This window comes from Bacillus rossius, assembly GCF_032445375.1.
Source record: "Bacillus rossius redtenbacheri isolate Brsri chromosome 4 unlocalized genomic scaffold, Brsri_v3 Brsri_v3_scf4_2, whole genome shotgun sequence".
Classification (NCBI taxonomy): domain Eukaryota; kingdom Metazoa; phylum Arthropoda; class Insecta; order Phasmatodea; family Bacillidae; genus Bacillus; species Bacillus rossius.
The window spans coordinates 14,421,848-14,440,459 of NW_026962011.1; the positions used below are offsets into that span (position 1 = coordinate 14,421,848).

The window sequence follows — 18,612 nt, forward strand, 5'->3', positions numbered from 1 at the left end:
TACCCCAGTCCATACATATCACAGTCAAGATTGTTTACTTGTTATTCTATAAACTCAACTTATTATTCTATCTTGCTTTTGGTTAGTTTGTGTTTTATTGAATATTGTTGAGTGTCAACACTGTTACCTCATACTTAGAGACGAGTCTGTATGGTGAATTGCAATTAAAAAAATAAACTCTAAAAAGCATGTCAATAAATTATAACACCGAAATTCAACTAAAATCATGAAAATATTTATCTTTAAAAAAAACTTAAACTACAGAACAAAAAAAATAGTGTTTTAAAAAATAAACTGGTCTAAAAACCAAACCATAAAATCTTGTCTTTAATCATAGTAGCAAAAAAAAAAATCCTGGTTTAAAATTTAGGTATTTATTTTTAATAAAAAATGAACATATCCTCAACTATTACAGACTTTGAATTTTCGCTAGGCAAGTGATAGTTTAAGGTACAAATCACATCAAATATCACAGTGGAAAAATAAGTGTAATTTTTTTGTCAATCATCTTTAGGTTCAACTATCATAGTAAAAATATTACTTGCAGTTCATGGTGTGTTCATAAAACAAGTAGTGAGTTTTGCTGCATCAGAAATTCTTATAATAATTATTATTATTTATCATATTTACCATACATTATAAGAAGTCTCTCAAAAATAACAAGGTCTATATTTGTAATCTCATCTATAATTATCTGATGAACATCTCATAAATTTTTCAAGACCTTTTAATAAAATTTTCTTACTTTTCTATATAATAAGGTAATTTCACTATAATAATAAACAAAATCAATAAAAAAAATATACTATTTCTGCTGATTTTTAGGTTAAAATGCTAACTTATTTTCAGAGATAATTACCACATGATACATGTCTGTAATTATTTATTTTTAATGTGAGACTGCTAATTTAATTGAGGCATCAAAAAATATAATGTAAGAAAGTAAAAGTCTGCTGGATAATAACATTGGTGACTTACAAATTCATTACAGTTTATTTTGAAACTTTATTACTTTGATGACCAGTCGTACAGATTCATTACTTTTTAGAAAACCGGAAGGTCACAATTTTTTTTTTTGCCTGCGAACAGCCAAAAAAAGCAAGCCAACAAAGAAGAAGAAAGCTTAAGTTAACTATAAACCCTACACGTACAGGAAAGGAAACAAATCAAAAAGGAAGCATTACATTCTGCAAAAGAAACAAGAAACTGAAAGTGACAGTGTGAGAACACTTACAAAATTCTGCAAAAAATATTAATTTAATAGAATGACACAGAAAAAAAAAGGAACCACCAACTAACTACATGCCAAATGATTAAATGATTTAAATAGTGGCCAAAAATAAAGTAAGAAATTACATGTGAACTCTACATTAACCAGCCATATGTATGAAATACCGGAGCCACAAACAAAAATGTAAAGCTTGTAGCATAGCATAATTCCTTCTGTTAACGTATACGTACTGTTAACAATTAAATGAGAATATGTGTTATGTTGATGTTTCCTTCAAGTTTCATAATTAATTCTCATGTTTCTTCTATTATGCATAGGCATTTAAGGTCTCTTCTTTGTGCTTGAATATTAATTATTATAATTTTTGGTTAGGTTCTACATAAAGATAAATGTATTTTTAATATTATTATTTTCTCTGTTTTCTTTGGTCCGTTAAAATTAACATATCTATTAATTACATTTTTTATAATTTTGAAGCATCTTCTGGTTAGTGAGGCTGTAACATTTCTAGAACGTTTAAAAAGAAAGGAAGACATGGGCCTGACACACTGTTGCCTGCAAGTTATTTTTCACACCTCAAGTTAGTGCGTTGTTGGGTAAACCCAACACGTAGGCACATGACTGCGCAGCAAAGGACCAGAACTTTCGCTGGGTGCTCTCTTGCCAGCCAACTAGGATGAGCCCTGCTGTGGTGTGTGTGTTACTTTCCAAATTTTAAGGAAACAAATGTTAGAAACACACTTTCCTTATATGCTCGTGTTTCTGGTTGTGTTTTGTGATTGGTAAGTTGAACCATAGCATTGTTTCCCTTCGTTTTCACCTTTGTAAAGGATGAAAACTATTTTTCGCTCGATTTTCGCCGCGTACAATCACGTTGTCGACAGCTAACGAAAAATAAGTTGAGATTTATGAAGAGATAATTTCACATCTAGAAAGTTCGACCCCAGGCGTCGGCATCGGTGACCGTTGTCACCCTCCCGGAATAATTCAGTGGGTTATTGTACCTACCTTAGTTAAGAACTTAAGTAAGAGATTTAATTTTTTTTAAATCAAGCAACGAGCTATACTAACTGAGTGGAAAATAATCTGGACATGTAAGTTATGATCAGCGGTTTGTTTTGAGAAAATAATAATAAAACAAAAGACTGTCCAAAAATTCTTTTATTTAAAACTTCAGCAGAAAAACTACTCTGTTGAAAAAATAATTCATCCTCAATGTTGGCAACAAGTGGAACTTAAAACCCCAATCTTAAAAGTCATCGTATATAAACATTATAGTCTTCCCAGTGTTTAAAGTGTCTTGTTACTATTCTGGGTTGCTTACCTGGGCCAACCTGGAATGTAACAAGCTAAACTTGACGAACTTTAGCATCTCATCCAAACATGCTCCTCAGCACTCCAACAGCAGTGCACAATTCTGAGTTGAAGGAAGGGCAGTGCGGAAGGAAGATAAGGATGGTATCCGGTAGGGGGAAAGGTGAGGGAAAGATAAGATAAGAAGAGGAAGAGGAAGAGAGATATGTACAGAAGCAGCACAACTGGAAATAACGCCAATTGCTACAGGCCAGAAGACTAATAGAGCAAAATGCAATATCCTTTAGCACGAGGATCGACATACTCCCGACTACTACACACGGATAATCTCATGCAATTGGCAGCCCTAACCGAAAGCTCCCACAAGTCGTGCTTATTTCATAACATAAGCTACGCAGCGAATAATAGGGCTTTAGTACACACTAAAATTATTATTCCATCAATTGTAAATATTTTGCATAAATAATACATAATTTTCTATCAATTTTATCAATTTGTTTACATGTTTACATTTTTTGTAATTCAATTTTATAGTACTTCAACACAATGGTAGTAATTGTATTGTGTTAAACACAAATGCAGGGGCTTATTTAATGGGGGTAATAAAAGAGCCATGGAATTCAAGCCATTTAATACACTTCATCACACCATAACAAAAATTTAAAATGTTAACACAATTACGAAGTGAAAACTTCTTTTAAATATTGAATTAGTACTTGTAATAGGTTTTTCCACAATTATCCTACTAATATTATCAACGCGAAAGTTTGTAAGTATGGATGGATGGATGTTTGTTACTCAAACACGCAAAAACGGCTGAACGGATTTGATTGAAATTTGGCACACAGATAGTTTATAACCTGCATTAACACATAGGCTACATATTCATGTGAAATTCACTCCATATTGGATTAAAAGTGCGATAATTTAATTTTATAAAAGAAAAAATCATAGGTCATAAACATACCAATAGTGAGTTTCATTTCTCTATGTCTGCCACACGATCGCATACATAGTAAGGTCTGGCAAATTCATATCCTTCTCCTTGGTGAGACCAGCCCGCTTAGTGGAGCTCGCGGTGGCTAGCGAACTAACGGCGCTAATATCAGTTCAGTTCTTAACTTCCTAAATAGATAAGAGTTGCCTTGAATTTTAAACTTGCCATCGTTTGATGCGTTTGTCATGTCTTGAATTTTCTTTTGTTTGTGTCGTATGCGTTCCTATACCATTCATCCGATTGCGATGAAATTTTGGTGAGTTGTAATGCGAATGTTCGTGAAGGTTTCTGAGAGCGTAGAACAATAGTTGGCGCACGAATCGTTTCAAAAAAATTAGTGTATTTCTTATAGTTTAGCAGAAGTTCGCGTGTTTTCGGTGTATGAGTGCGCATACATTACAGAATTGAACTGAATTAAATATAAACAGCGATAATTCACAGAATAGAACTGAATAAAATACAAACACAGACATTTCAGTTCATGTGTGATATAAACAATAGCCAGCCCGAGAGTCGTTTCAACGTCAGTTTTCGTTGTATAAGTGCGCACGCATGAAACAATTTAATTAAATATAAAAGAGAGACAGAGATAGAGTGATAGATATAGAGTGAGATTGAGAGAGACGGAGAGATAGAACTAGGTATAGGGGATGAAATGGAAAGAGATATATAGATGTATAGAGCTATATAGTGATTGGTATATAGAAGAGATAGAGATGGTGGAAGGTATAGATGTATATATGTAGATATAGATAGATAAATAGAGATAGAGAGATACATAGATATATGGGTAACTCAATGTCATCAGTCAATAAAATGATGTATAATTATATTTTGTTTATATTTTATGATTAATTTTAAAACAATTAAAAGCCATTTATTTGGTCACCCAATTTCAGCTATTTATTTTTAATACAAATTTGTAAAACTTCACAATATATTCTCGAAAAGTCAGTACTTTGGTTGTCACAACCTGAAAAGCGCGCAATCAAATAGCTGTGTATTAAATATTACCTTTAATACAATGAAATTTAATATTTCACTATAATCTGTAATATAGTTAATATTGTCGCGGGTTGAAATTTTGCAGGGTTGTTGAAATCAAATTTAGGGACTTTACTGACGGGACTCTGGGCTGGCTGCTCTGTTCACTCGTCAGCGCAAGTGGCGTGACCATGTAATTGGGGCACGGGGCCGGCGCGGCGCGCTGCGGGCTTGCAGAATTTTGTTTGTTTGTTTGGCCGCGCGCTGGCGCAGCCACGGGCCGCAGTTACTGGGGCGCGCTGTCGTAACAAGCCGCGCGGTGTGGCCTGCACATTGGGGTAGAGGGGGGGTAGTCTTCCCAGATGTTCTAGTTAGTTGTTTAGTAAATTTGACTTCAATAACGAGCTTTTGTTATGGTAGGCGCGGCAGGGCGCGCGAATTTAAGCGCAAGTGAGTGGTGACTCGGGGCTCACTCAGGCGGAGGCTATGCGTCTCACCTGTGGTCACGAGTTGTTAGTTCGTTCGTGATGTAGGAATTCAAGCTTTCGGGCGGAAGCTATGGTCGACGCCAGAGGCCACGAGTCGTTTAATTTAAGTTAGGTCATAATGTAGTCGTCAAGCTTTCGGGCGGAGGCTATGGCCCTCGTCAGGGGTCACGCGTCATAGTTTTTAAAATGTAATGTTCGTTCGGGATTTTAAGGGCAGGAGAGGCCCCTACGTTAGTTTTAAGTAATCGATCAAGAAAGGCTTTTCGGAAAATGTGAGTATGGACTTATCTTTGTTTTAATTTTAAGTATTAATTATGATTTGAGGTATTCGGAAGGACTAGGGAAGTGTTTAGTGAAGTTCTCTCATTCTCTCTCTTGTAAGGTCGTTCAATCGTTAAGGAAGTAAAGAGATTATTGTTTTAAATTGTAATCCCGCTATTTAAATGTTCTTTATAATGATGTTGAGTATTTGACTTTAAGAATAAAATAATTTTAATTAAGTATTATGTTATTTTGCAAAATCTCCTTAGTTCAGCTCTCACCAGACCTCCTGTACGGGATGACGAACCTATGATCCTAGGTACAGTAAAGTATTTTATGAAGTTAAGACTAGTTGATGCCAAGCGAGTTGTTTCTATGTAAAGAGCTACGATTCTCGCCCCCCCTCTGAAGGTGGATCGTGACAGAAATGGCGGTGGCACCGGCTAGGTGCACGTGACAGAAATGGTAGAGTTCGCCGGATAGGTTCTATTTCTGGAGAGAGAGAGGTAGATTTTTATGTTTATTATTAAGTTAGTTTCAGCTTCTGATAGCAGGTTATTAAGAGTTTACTTGAGGAGAGGATTACGGAATTTAATCTAAGTGGAGGAAGTCTTTGAGTTTTTTTTTTGACGTAACAGATGTTTATTTGAGGATACTTGTAAGGATAAAGTTTATAGTGATAAGTTGTTTTAAGTCGTTGAATTTATTGTAGATTTATATCGGGGATTATTACGTGAGGAGAATACGTTATAAGTTAAATGCTTATTAGAGATAATGCAAGTGGTTTAATTTAATTGAAGTTCATTTTAAGATTGTAGGTTAAGAGAATTATAATTTAAAATAAAGTTTTTTGTCGTAAATAGGAATTATTTTCAAGAGAAGTTTGTTTTGTTTTCGTGCGCGTAGGAGACGAGACGTACGAATTAAATCAGTCGAGGGAAGGATAAACGTTAGAAAGGAATTAAAGAGAAAACGAGAGTTTATGTAAAAGAGAGTTATAGAATTTATAGTGATGTTTTGTTTTAATTAGAAAAATGTTGAGAGTTGTTTCAGAACGACACGTCAGTGGACGTGGCAGAATGAACACGTGACGGGGAGGTGCTGAGACCTAGCGGAGAACGGAGGAACCGCAAGCGAGGGTTGGCGCACCTGATGGAATTCGGTGACGTCACGAGCACGTACAGAGACGTGGACGGCCGTGACCTTGTTTTGATCAGCTGTACGGTAACTTAGCGATAAGAAAATAGACTATTGGTTAAATAAATTTAAATTTAAGTGTGTTTTAGAAGAAGAGGAACTTTCAGTATGTAAGTAATTTAATTTAAGAAGTGTATGATGTATAGGCTAGAAGTGTTTCGTTGTAAGTTGTTTATGTTTTTGTTAGTTAAATTCTACCTCGGTTTTAAAAATATTTTTTTGGGATTTGTAAACATTATTAAGGAGGTACACTATAAAATCGATAAGCATTGAGAAAACTGGGAAGGCTAGATTTTGTGTGTAGAGGGAATTTACTCCAAAAGAACAGAGAGACAAAATTAATGTTTTCATTAGGGCGAGGGACCCTAAGGTGAGGCGTTGTGTCCCTGGGAAGAAAGGGAATTGTAGCGCAGACCATAGGAGATGGGCTGACTACGGAATTAAGGGTCAGGAGAATCCTGAGAGTTGTGAGTAGTTTGGGGCAGGAGTTCCCCATGGTAGTACCGAAGTGGCTATCCTGTATGGGATAGGGTACCATTTCAATGAAGTTTGTTGGTGGGGTTAGAGCCCCCTGTGTAGTGGGCCTATAGCAGATAGGCACTACAGTGAAATTTTTGGTTATTTTGTGAGGTAAATTCCCTGGAGGTTAAGTAAGATTGGATTCAGTTAGGAAGGAGGGAAATGAGAAACATTGCTGTAGAGAGTTAGTGTACTTGCCTAATGTGAAATTGAATTTTACTAAATTAATTTAGGAGAAAGTTTTGTTCGGTAAATAAATAATAATGGAAGATAGCTAGATAATTAATTAATTTTTTTTGAGTAAGGTGTTTTAAGTAATGAAATAAAATAAGGTGAAGAAGTTTGAATAATTGGGGAGGAATTTCTTTAAGAGTTTAGATAATTGTTTTTGAATTTATTGAGATATTCAGCCAGTGGGGTTTGAGTATGAGAGATACAGTGAGATTTCAAGGAAATCGGTTGTTTATTAATTAGGACAAATGAGATTTTATGATTAAGAGTCAGTAAGCATAGTTAAAATTTACGACATGATATTTGTTGACAGTTTACAGTTATTAAGGAGAAAACAGGGTAATCTATTTATTTTTATTTTAATGGTTTGAAGATAAGATTATGAATTTTTTTTGGAAGTTTCTTTGGCATGTTGGAATAATTTTTTTTGATTTTTAGAATTTACAGAGAAAATTTAATTGATTTACATTAGTTTGGAAGTATGGAGGTTTAGTGTTCGATTAGCCCTAACTTGATGGTCGGATCCCAAAAGAATGCCGTAAAACCGATAGCCAATTGAGAGGAATGCGGTAGGCGCTTGTGTAGAGAGGGGTTGTGGGAAAACTCCTTGGGACTGATGGCAGATCAGGGGCCCTAAATAGTGTGTGATGCTGTAAAACCAGTGCAGGGAAAGCCTGGTATGCTTAAATTTTTGGGCACAGGTTATGTAAACCTGGGGTTCCATGGGATTTAGTCATGTTAGCTGCTGTGAGACATTAAGATTTCCAGGCTCCATAGTAAATTCAATGTAAATTTTTGTTTTCTTAAAATAATAAATTTGTTTTTAATTTTTTTTTGAGATATTTGATTTGTAACAGTGAATACAGACCCCGAGGAATAAGAGTTGTCATGCTGTGAGAGGAGAAGGTGGTAGGCCTAAAAGGGTACAGGCACCACAGAGGTTATGTGCATTGCATAATTTAAATATAAGGAAACTTGAGAATTTGAAATTTTGTTGTTGGTTTGTACACCCATAAGAAGAGTATAGGCAGAATTTTTATTGTTATGAGATGTCTAATTTAATTGAAAAGAAGAAAGTTTAAAGATGCAAGGTAACATTATTATTGTAATAATTGAAAGAGATTAAGAGGTAGAGAGAAATAGGCAGTTTTTGTTTGTAAGTACTAAAGTTTACATATAGAAATTTAGTAACTAAGAATGAATAATAAGTTAAGTCTAGTGTAAAAGTTTTTTTTAAGTTTGTTAAGTTAAGAGTCACAAGTAAATTTTTTTTTTGAGAGAATGTCTTTGATAGGAAGTATTAGAAACTTATGGGAATTTTAGGGTAACATAAATAATGTAGGTAATGAATAATAAATAGATGGTAGGTCTTAAGTTAGGATTAACATTTGAAGCAGAATTTAATTAAGAAGAAGGAAAATAAATAGGCCTAATGAAAAGAACAAAAAAGGATTTTATGGTAAAGCATTTTTTTTAAGTAATAAACAATGAATAATAATGTTGTTTCAGGGTAATGTGTACTAATAATACAATTTTTTTTTAGGACCAAAGAACAGGAATTATGTAATTTAAATTAACATGTATTTTTGAAACTGTTACAGATTCCTTAAGATGAGCTGAGCAGCAGTCCAGTTTACAAGATGACAAGAGTTCGAGAGACAAGATACAAGATCACTGAAACAAGAGCCAAGACTGAAGATTCAAGAGAAGAGAAAGCTGGCAGCCATGGACTTACAAGTGGAGATTAATAAGGTCATGTAAAGTTTTATTTTTTTTTATGGAAGACAGTAACTGGAGTTTTTTTTGTTATAAACATTATTTACAGAACTTTTTAGGTTATAGTAATGTAATGGAACTAGTGAGTTGTGGTAGCTGTCAAAAAGAACTAATACCTTAAGTTTAATTTTTAAAGTTAATTTTCTTAATTTACAGAGGGATTAGTAGTTTTTTTTTAAAACCTTATTTAGGTTGGAATTTCAATACAATAGCTTATTATAAATGTGTACGAACAGTTCAAGTTCACAGTACTGATAGGTAGGTCAGATGATCTTATTGATTTTGATGATTTGTTGTTTTGAGTTGATTTTTAAGTGTTGTGAATTAGACAATGAAATAGTTCTGAAAACTTAAATTATTTCAAGCTAAGAAATAGTAAAGTTAATTGTAACTCAAAGGACACCAGAATTTAATTTTTTTTTAATTAGTAATGTTTGAAAATTTTATACTTTACAAGAAAGGTTATAAACAAACAGATCGGATGGAACAAGGATGCAGTAAATCACAATTTCATTTAGAATTATTGATTAGCTTTTGAGGTTATGAAGTAAAAGTAATTATAGTTTAAAAGTTTGAATAAAAAAAAATGTTTTTTTTTATTTGTTTGAAATAGAAAGTTTAAAAGTTAATTAGTCATGATCTAGGTGGGTGATGGGGTGGGAATTGGCCACTCTTTTTCCCTATAACCTCCCTAACATGGCCTTCTATTACAACTAACAGAAATAAAGAAGAAGAAAAATGAAGAATTATTAGTTAGAATGTTTCTTTCATGAAGATACCTGATGAACTTTTACTGTTTGGAAGAATAGAAGCAAGGTTAGTCAGATATTTTTACTCAGAAGAAGAAGAAGATAAAGCAGTTTTATGACTCGACAAGCCAGAGATTGGTGTTTCCCCTCTGCGCTCCTATTGACTACGTTGTTTACTCTCATGGGATAGCTGGTTCGGCACCATGGAGAGAGATTGGTGGGCATTGTGGTTGCCCCCAGAAGAAAAGAAGAGTAGAAGAGGTTATGGGTGGGTCATGTGAACTGACCTTCAACCCAGTTACTTCGTGGGGACTATTTGCTGTATAGAGAAGATCAAGACTCAAGAGTTAGGGAAAATCATTGGAGGTCATGTTTCCCTTCCTTAAGTTTTTCCTATCAAATTATTTGCCTGATTAGATTATGCTAAGGGTGGGATACTTTATGTTAGCAGTTGAATTAATTAATGTTATTTTTTTGTGTGTTTGCATCCTTGCCCATCGATTGCAGTTTAGTAGTTAGTTTTGTATTTGTCAGGCGTGATGGTAATGCCTGTTGATGATGTTTCAGAATTGTAATCTGTTCGTGATGAGGATGGCACAACTCCGAAGCAGATGTGGGGAGAAGTTGTGAGCTGCCCTGGAAGCCAGTCCAGTAGCTGTTGGAGTTGAGTGGTGTTTGCTGATGGCCAGCCCAGGGAGCTACTCTTCTCGACAACACTGACTTCGAGGAGTTGCACCAACCTTCACGAGATAAGAGTTTAATTAATTGAAACACTGTAAGGACACTTAATTTTTTTTGAAGAACGAAAGAAGTATGGTAATAAACGGAAACTGAAAAAAAAAATAATAATAATTATCAAGAATTTGCACATTGTTTAACGAATACTGAGAAACTAAGAACAGTAATTTAATTTGTAAAGAGAGCTTCACTAACAGAACAATTTTTTTTAGAATTGAGAACTCGAGCCTCTGAAGGTTCCTGTGAGAACAAACCAGATAAAAGTTTTACATTTAATTTTATGAATACTTGTTGTTTTAAAATAAATCTTATGCAGAATCTAGATGTATGTTCAGACAGCAAGGAACTAAGAAAATTATTATTTTTGTGAAATGAGGAATTTATAGTTATGGTTTAATGGAAAAAGACAATTTGTAATTTTGAGGTAGCTCGATGGGGCTCGAGCTCTGTGAGGGGAGGGTTATGTCGCGGGTTGAAATTTTGCAGGGTTGTTGAAATCAAATTTAGGGACTTTACTGACGGGACTCTGGGCTGGCTGCTCTGTTCACTCGTCAGCGCAAGTGGCGTGACCATGTAATTGGGGCACGGGGCCGGCGCGGCGCGCTGCGGGCTTGCAGAATTTTGTTTGTTTGTTTGGCCGCGCGCTGGCGCAGCCACGGGCCGCAGTTACTGGGGCGCGCTGTCGTAACAAGCCGCGCGGTGTGGCCTGCACATTGGGGTAGAGGGGGGGTAGTCTTCCCAGATGTTCTAGTTAGTTGTTTAGTAAATTTGACTTCAATAACGAGCTTTTGTTATGGTAGGCGCGGCAGGGCGCGCGAATTTAAGCGCAAGTGAGTGGTGACTCGGGGCTCACTCAGGCGGAGGCTATGCGTCTCACCTGTGGTCACGAGTTGTTAGTTCGTTCGTGATGTAGGAATTCAAGCTTTCGGGCGGAAGCTATGGTCGACGCCAGAGGCCACGAGTCGTTTAATTTAAGTTAGGTCATAATGTAGTCGTCAAGCTTTCGGGCGGAGGCTATGGCCCTCGTCAGGGGTCACGCGTCATAGTTTTTAAAATGTAATGTTCGTTCGGGATTTTAAGGGCAGGAGAGGCCCCTACGTTAGTTTTAAGTAATCGATCAAGAAAGGCTTTTCGGAAAATGTGAGTATGGACTTATCTTTGTTTTAATTTTAAGTATTAATTATGATTTGAGGTATTCGGAAGGACTAGGGAAGTGTTTAGTGAAGTTCTCTCATTCTCTCTCTTGTAAGGTCGTTCAATCGTTAAGGAAGTAAAGAGATTATTGTTTTAAATTGTAATCCCGCTATTTAAATGTTCTTTATAATGATGTTGAGTATTTGACTTTAAGAATAAAATAATTTTAATTAAGTATTATGTTATTTTGCAAAATCTCCTTAGTTCAGCTCTCACCAGACCTCCTGTACGGGATGACGAACCTATGATCCTAGGTACAGTAAAGTATTTTATGAAGTTAAGACTAGTTGATGCCAAGCGAGTTGTTTCTATGTAAAGAGCTACGATTCTCGCCCCCCCTCTGAAGGTGGATCGTGACAGAAATGGCGGTGGCACCGGCTAGGTGCACGTGACAATATTATATAATAACAACTTTCATAATTTTTATTCTCACCATTGTTGTAAAAATAATAAGAAACTTTGTGTTCAGTTTTATTCGTCAGTCCGTTGTGTGTTGTTCGATTTTGAATTTCCCACTAAATACCGGTGACTCAAATTCAAAACCGTGTTAAATGTCAAGGTTGGTACTAAAGTTAGCTGCCGACCGCGCCATTGTTCGGCTGCCATTACTGTGCCAGAGCTAGAGTTGCGTTTGTCTCGTGAAGACGTGTCGATCCAGACAAAATATCAGTCCTATGGTGAGTCGCTATTTCCTTGTAAATCTGTGTTATATTTTAATTTATACATAGTTAACTTTGATTTGTTAAAATGTAGCTTCTTGATATTCAAAAACATCAAAATAAATGTTAATCCTAAAGATAACCTCAAATTCATGTGTGTTTCGTCAGTCCGTTGGCGTCAGTCCGTTGTCTGATATTGCGCCAAAGGACTGACGTGTTTCCAGGGTACTGACGTTTTGAGCGTGTCTAAGCATTTTTTTTTTATTTATTTCAGTTTAAAACATCAGGGCTCTGAAAGAAAAACAAAACATGTCTAAGGATAGAGAAGATATATTGAAAAAGAAAAGAGAAGCCGAAAAGGCTCGCTTAGCTAGAATAAAGAACGACCCAATTAAATTAGCTGAATACAAAGAGAAACAAAGGTTGCAATACTTAAAAAAGAAAGAAAAGGGACTAAGAAAAAATATTAAAGACATGATGCCACGAGAGCAACGATTCACTAGAAAAGAATGGAAAAAATATTCAACAAAGTACAGACAACAAAAACTACTTTTGAAAAATAATACTGATAATTTTGTACGCCACAATTATCAGACTTCTTCAACTACTGACGATGAAGCACAACCAATAGTAGGCGAACTAACACGGTCCATTGTGAACGAAGATCGATGAGCAAATGAAGCAAATAGAAGAAGTGAAAGACAGAGAAAGTTTAGAAATAAGCAATGAAAAGAGATGAAAGCAATGGTTTCAAAACTAAAAACTAAACTGAACAATCAGCATCAAAAATATAGAAGAGTCAAAAAGCAGTTGAAGAAAGTTGTACAATCTGTGGAAAAAACTCCGAAAACCAGACTGACCTATGAGGCATAGATTTATATTTGTAAGCAATATAACGATATAAGACATATCAGAAGGCTGTTTTGAAGACTGAGGGTACGCGCACAGTGCAGGCAGGTTTTCAGATTCCGATAACCAGCGCCGACCGGCGCCGACTCTCGGCTCAAGTGGGGGCTCACAGTGGAGGCAGATTACAAGCACCAACTGCGCAACCTCAGCAGTCATGGAGCTGAGTAGCGATGAGGCGGTGTATATGCTTATTGCTACAGAAAATGTTAGTTTAAAATTAAAACCACAGAAACGTGATGTTCATGAAATTAATCAGTTGAGAGCTACATATGGCGAATATCATCACCTATTTCCTCAATTGAAAGCAGATGACCAATGATTTCGTGAATATTTTAGAATGACGAAAGAAACTTTCTATTACATTTTCGACAAAATTGAAAATCGATTGATGAAGAGTTTGTGTAACTTCCATCAACAAAAGATTCTCCCAGAAGAACGGTTTGTAATAACCTTGAGGTAAGATATGTTCCAATTCCAGTATCTTTTTGTACTGATAAGTGTTGCAACCGTTTTAAAGTAGATATAATGTAAACAAAATTAAAGTTCACAATTTAATATTACAATTTACCTGCCATCAAGAAAAAACATTAACATGTAGGTTTACAGAAATAATGTTTGAATAAAAAGTAAAGAGAAATTTACTTTCCAATTGGGAAATGCATCTAATTGCAGATCCTTAAATATTACAATATTATTGCCAAAATAGTCATATGATATAAAATGTAGTGTTTGGTGCATAGATAACAATTGATATGTGTTAGGATAAGTCCTGAACTTGGTAGCAGTCGGAAGTAAAGTACTCATTGTTGGGATACATGTCCACTGCAATGGGAACTGGAGGCGATACTGTGTGGTCTGTAGATATAGTAGAGGTGTAAGATGTTGCGCTTGTTGATGGTGATGCAAATTGAAGCGAAATTTGACGAGAAGAACCTGAAGAGTAAGCGAACTCGTGAACCAGATCTTTAACTCTGCTCCTGAAGCGTAGTTTCTGATCATCAGGAATGTTTTTTATGTAAGGTAAAAGGCTACGAAAAAACAAGTCATCATTTTCAGTTTGACGATTTTGTATAGCATTTTCCAACATTTGAACTTTTTTATCTCCATTTCAATAATAGTTTCATTGTACTGAGAGTTTCCAAGAATCCTCCTCCTCTTCTGATGTCGTATTTGTGGACAGCTGTTTTCGCCACCGAAGTCTTCATTTTGGCTTCGTTTCTGAGTCCCATCATAATCAGTGTCTTCATTTCGACTTATAGCCTCACTAACATCCTCGAAATTTTCAGTTATAGCCTCATTTGTTTCAGCAGGTGAATACATTGCTTTTGAAGTCAAGTTACTTTTTGATGCTCGAAGCTTGACATCGTCCTTCAAAAACATCAAGGATTTAAAATGAGGCCATTTCGGTTTATTCGATGCATCTCCAGGATTACATGAAAGGTTTTCAAAAAATCATGGGCTCATGTTTCTTATTTAAATATACACAAATTAGGCCTACTACAATTTTAATTGTTATTTATAACTGATCACCTTATCTGGAATATCAATTTCCGTAGAAAAGTCTTTCCAGCAACGATCCATAACAACCCGGTTGGAATAAATTTTCAGTCTCTTGTCCCAAACTTCAGGTTTAAGGAACACTTTGGATATTAGAGTTTCAGTATCCATCTAAATAAATCACAACTAAACACACGTAAATAAACGTAACTTGCATGACCACTACAATTATGTCAACAAATACAGAGATCAGTCAGTTATCGTGCCAACCTCGCCGATGTCTGAAACCAGAATGTAAATTTCATTCCGGTAAAACGTCTGACTCAGACAAGCCGCAGATACACGCCGATGTCTGCCGGCACCGTGAGCACTCGTATCTAAACAAGGGCTAAATTTCTCGCGCCGGTCGGCGCTGGTTATCGGAACCTGAAAACCTGCCTGCACTGTGCGCGTACCCTGAGATAGTATTACTTGGTAACTGTTATTAGGTTAATTGGTATCTTTAAGGCAGAGAGAGTTATATTTTTGTTTCAATTGTTTGTTGATTGCTTAGAAAATGTATCTTGTTAAGTTAAACTACCTCAAAGTAGTTAAGTTAAGTAAAATAAAATTAATAAGAAGCTGCTTTAAAGGTGGAGGAAGTTGTTCCTCACAGTGTTACGTAAATAATTTTTGTTTCAATTGTCACTTAAGTGAATTAAGATTAAAAGTGAGACTCAAAATATGTGCCATTATTAGTTTCTAAGAAATTTCTTTTAAATCTTAATAAATTTCTTACATATCTTATGAAGTTGTGCGTTTTATCAGTACTTTGTCACCTTCATCAGTCCCCTGGAAGTCAAATTTGGAAAAATCTAAATATCTCCGCATCTACTTTAAAAAGTGACTGGCCCTATCATTAGCAATATATTAATTAGATTAGCTATCTTATAATGCGAATTTTAAGGAATTAGATTAAAAAAACTATTATAAACAAAATATCCCGAAAAGTTACCCAACTTTTGTATATTCGCCCATATATATGTAGAGAGATGGATAGATGATTGTATATGTGTAACTACTTCAAACATATTACAAAACAAAACTGAATGAGGCATTGCAACGCATGCCGAGCATTAGCTAGATAATGGAATCTTTTCCATATAAGTAATCTATAGTGCTTTACAGAGTCTACATCACATATAGACCACCAATTTTTAGATATATAGAGGTAAATAACTAAACACTGGCAGAACAAAGTCCACCGGGTTCTACCAGTGATATAAATTATTTTGCACACTTGACATTCAAATCAAGAAGACAATTACTGTCTACATCTGATTTCGATAAAGGTCCCCTTCACCCATGTGTTCAGCCCGGGCAACGTCGGGTACTGCAGCTAGTTAACCATAATTGTGTTTTCACTATCTTAGGGAGTGTTGGCTACTCGTTTTCAAGAGGGTTGCCACAAGGTTATTTTTGTTATTCTTGAATCTCTATGAAGTACCAGTGATGAGCTTGTTAACTTCATCCCACTTAAGAGCAGATAGCACCACCACACAGGATGTGCTTCCTGGGTGTTAATACTGTTTTACTGGAGAGTGCTATATTGAGTAGTTTGTGTCAGAATATCTATCCTGGCAGATATTAAAAAAATTAATAAAAAAAATTACAGGTGTGGTGGCTCAGCTCTAAATATTTAAAAGAAGAATGAAAGTTTTTAAACATAAACATTGTTTCGAGAGGTTTTATATATATATATATATATATATATATATATATATATATATATATATATATATATATATATATATATATATATATATATAACATTTATGAGTTAATATGAATGGTTAAAAGGATATTAGTAGACAAAGTTCTGTGTTTGTGACTAACATAAGGTTCGTTATTTTATATTTTTCCATTAGACCATAGAAAATTTTTCACACAATTGTACATGACGATCACACAAAAAATATTTGTTTAAGTATTTATGTACATTAGGTTAAAAAATATTTTATGTTATATTTTATAATTATATTATTTTTAGGCAGGTTTAAAAAGTTTAAACAAAATTAATTTCAGAAATTATGATATATGGTTTTTACAATCCCATAAAAAAAAAATGTATAAACTGAAATTTTTTTTTGTTTTTATTTCTTTAATCACAAGATCCTGAAAATTTATACCTACTTAAAAATTTTCAGATTATGAAGAATGTTTTCTTGAATGAAGGCTTATTAAATATATACATTATAAAGAACTATAGTTCACATCATATTTTATTTTGTAGTTGTTTTTATTTGTTTTCACATATTTATTTTAAAATTCAATTAAAAGTATCAATATTATTTCTTTAAAAGGATGAGGAAGGGGAGTAAGTGGTCTTTAGGGAAAGAGAGAAGCATGGTCATTACTCTGGACATAAGCACATTAATTCATGAACAACATACAAACAAATAGACTGCATACTAAACACAATAACTTAGCATCGAGCATAAATGTGTATATGTAACTTCAGTGTATAGTCGTAGCCTGCGATCAATTATGGCTACTCTGAAAGTATGATACAACTAAGCACTGTTATCTGAGTGATCCACGCGACTTGTTGGTAAGGAAGAACATGAAAATGATAAGAGTCAATGATGAATTTTAAGGTACATGGTAAAATACTGATTTATTAAAAAAATTATTAAATAATACATTTCTCGATTGCCTTCACAAACAATATGTAAAAGAAAGCATCTAAATTATTGTTTATGTACATGTTGCATAATATTTGGTATGTAATACTCCCATATTAATTAATATAAGGATTTTAGATTAAGATCAGTATAAATAACTAGCTGTCAGGTAAATGCAAACAGTTTTATTGGAAATTGTTGGGGTGAAAAAATCATATATTAAATCTTAAATCTCAAGAAGATCCACCCCCTTCCCAGTCTTTAAAATCTTCTCAATACGCCTCCGTACTTTTTTTTTTTCACTTGTCCTGGATTGTAAACAAATTCATATTCTGGCAGTCCCTGAAACCCTAGGCCAGTGAGGCGAAACGTGTGTCCTGTTAGTGGAAATCTTTTCTTATCTTCTTCACTCGCTCGTTCACTAGCTGTAGTAACATACAGCTCATCCAGATTGGAACCTCCAAACACCACATTTGTGACGTCGAGTGCTGGAATTTTTATTTCTTGCAAAACTCTTCCGTTACTAGGGTCCACTCGAATAACCTGTGTCAAATAATTTCAATAATGTATAAATGATATTCATACAAAATACAGTAAAAAATTTGTGTGAAGTTTGCTATGCAGTGAAAATGTATTGCATATGGTTGAGCATAACCCTTATCATGTAACATTATAACTGTGGCCAACAAACTATCACGTAAATATACTACGGTGCAACCCCTTAAAAATTTCTTAAGGGATCAGAGAATTTAAACTTCGTAAGAGTTCAAATTTTTTTATTTTATTTTGTTCATAGGCAGTACCTTTTGAATACTGCACCCATACTGCAACAAAATTGTTCTAATGGTTGGTGTACACTAGGCACCACATATCTCTGTGCCTGGGTAACCGTTACTTCCTCTCCTACCTTTGGCTAACCCTGCTTGAGTGGGGGTTGCGGAAGAACCTATTGTGACAACACATGCACCACTTTCTTCACATGAGCTGTAGTGAAAATACTATCTTTTTTAGTTAAATTGGAATAGCGACTGATCTAAGTGCTGAGTGAACTTATAGGTGGAGTAAATGTGAGTAAATATTTAACTGAAAAAAAAAAAAAGTGTATTAAATTCATTTTTCATACTATGCCTCATAGTGTCAAATTGAAAAAGGAAAAAAAATTGCATTTGCAAACATGAGAAGTTAATTATAATGTGTTGAAATTC

At 34.7% G+C, this 18,612-nt stretch overlaps 2 protein-coding genes across 10 annotated transcripts in view; both read right to left on the reverse strand.

The window, feature by feature from the left end:
* LOC134542009 (regucalcin-like) overlaps positions 1–18,612 on the reverse strand; it is a 41,847-nt gene that overhangs the window by 18,825 nt on the left and 4,410 nt on the right. Inside the window, exon 1 of one of the 7 annotated variants that reach the window (XM_063385803.1) lies at positions 2,556–2,703. The exons of 4 other annotated variants lie outside the window; for them this stretch is intronic. The gene's annotated coding sequence lies outside the window, so the exon portion shown is untranslated. Of the gene's footprint in view, positions 1–2,555; positions 2,704–18,612 lie in introns of those variants that run through there. 2 more of the 7 variants (XM_063385806.1, XM_063385805.1) reach the window with 2 other exon arrangements.
* LOC134542004 (regucalcin-like) overlaps positions 17,374–18,612 on the reverse strand; it is a 63,267-nt gene continuing 62,028 nt past the window's right edge. For all 3 annotated transcript variants that reach the window (XM_063385793.1, XM_063385795.1, XM_063385792.1), the window contains exon 6: positions 17,374–17,950. In XM_063385793.1, coding sequence (XP_063241863.1) covers positions 17,669–17,950 — 282 coding nt within the window. In that variant the 3' untranslated portion in view covers positions 17,374–17,668. The remainder of the gene's footprint in view (positions 17,951–18,612) is intronic.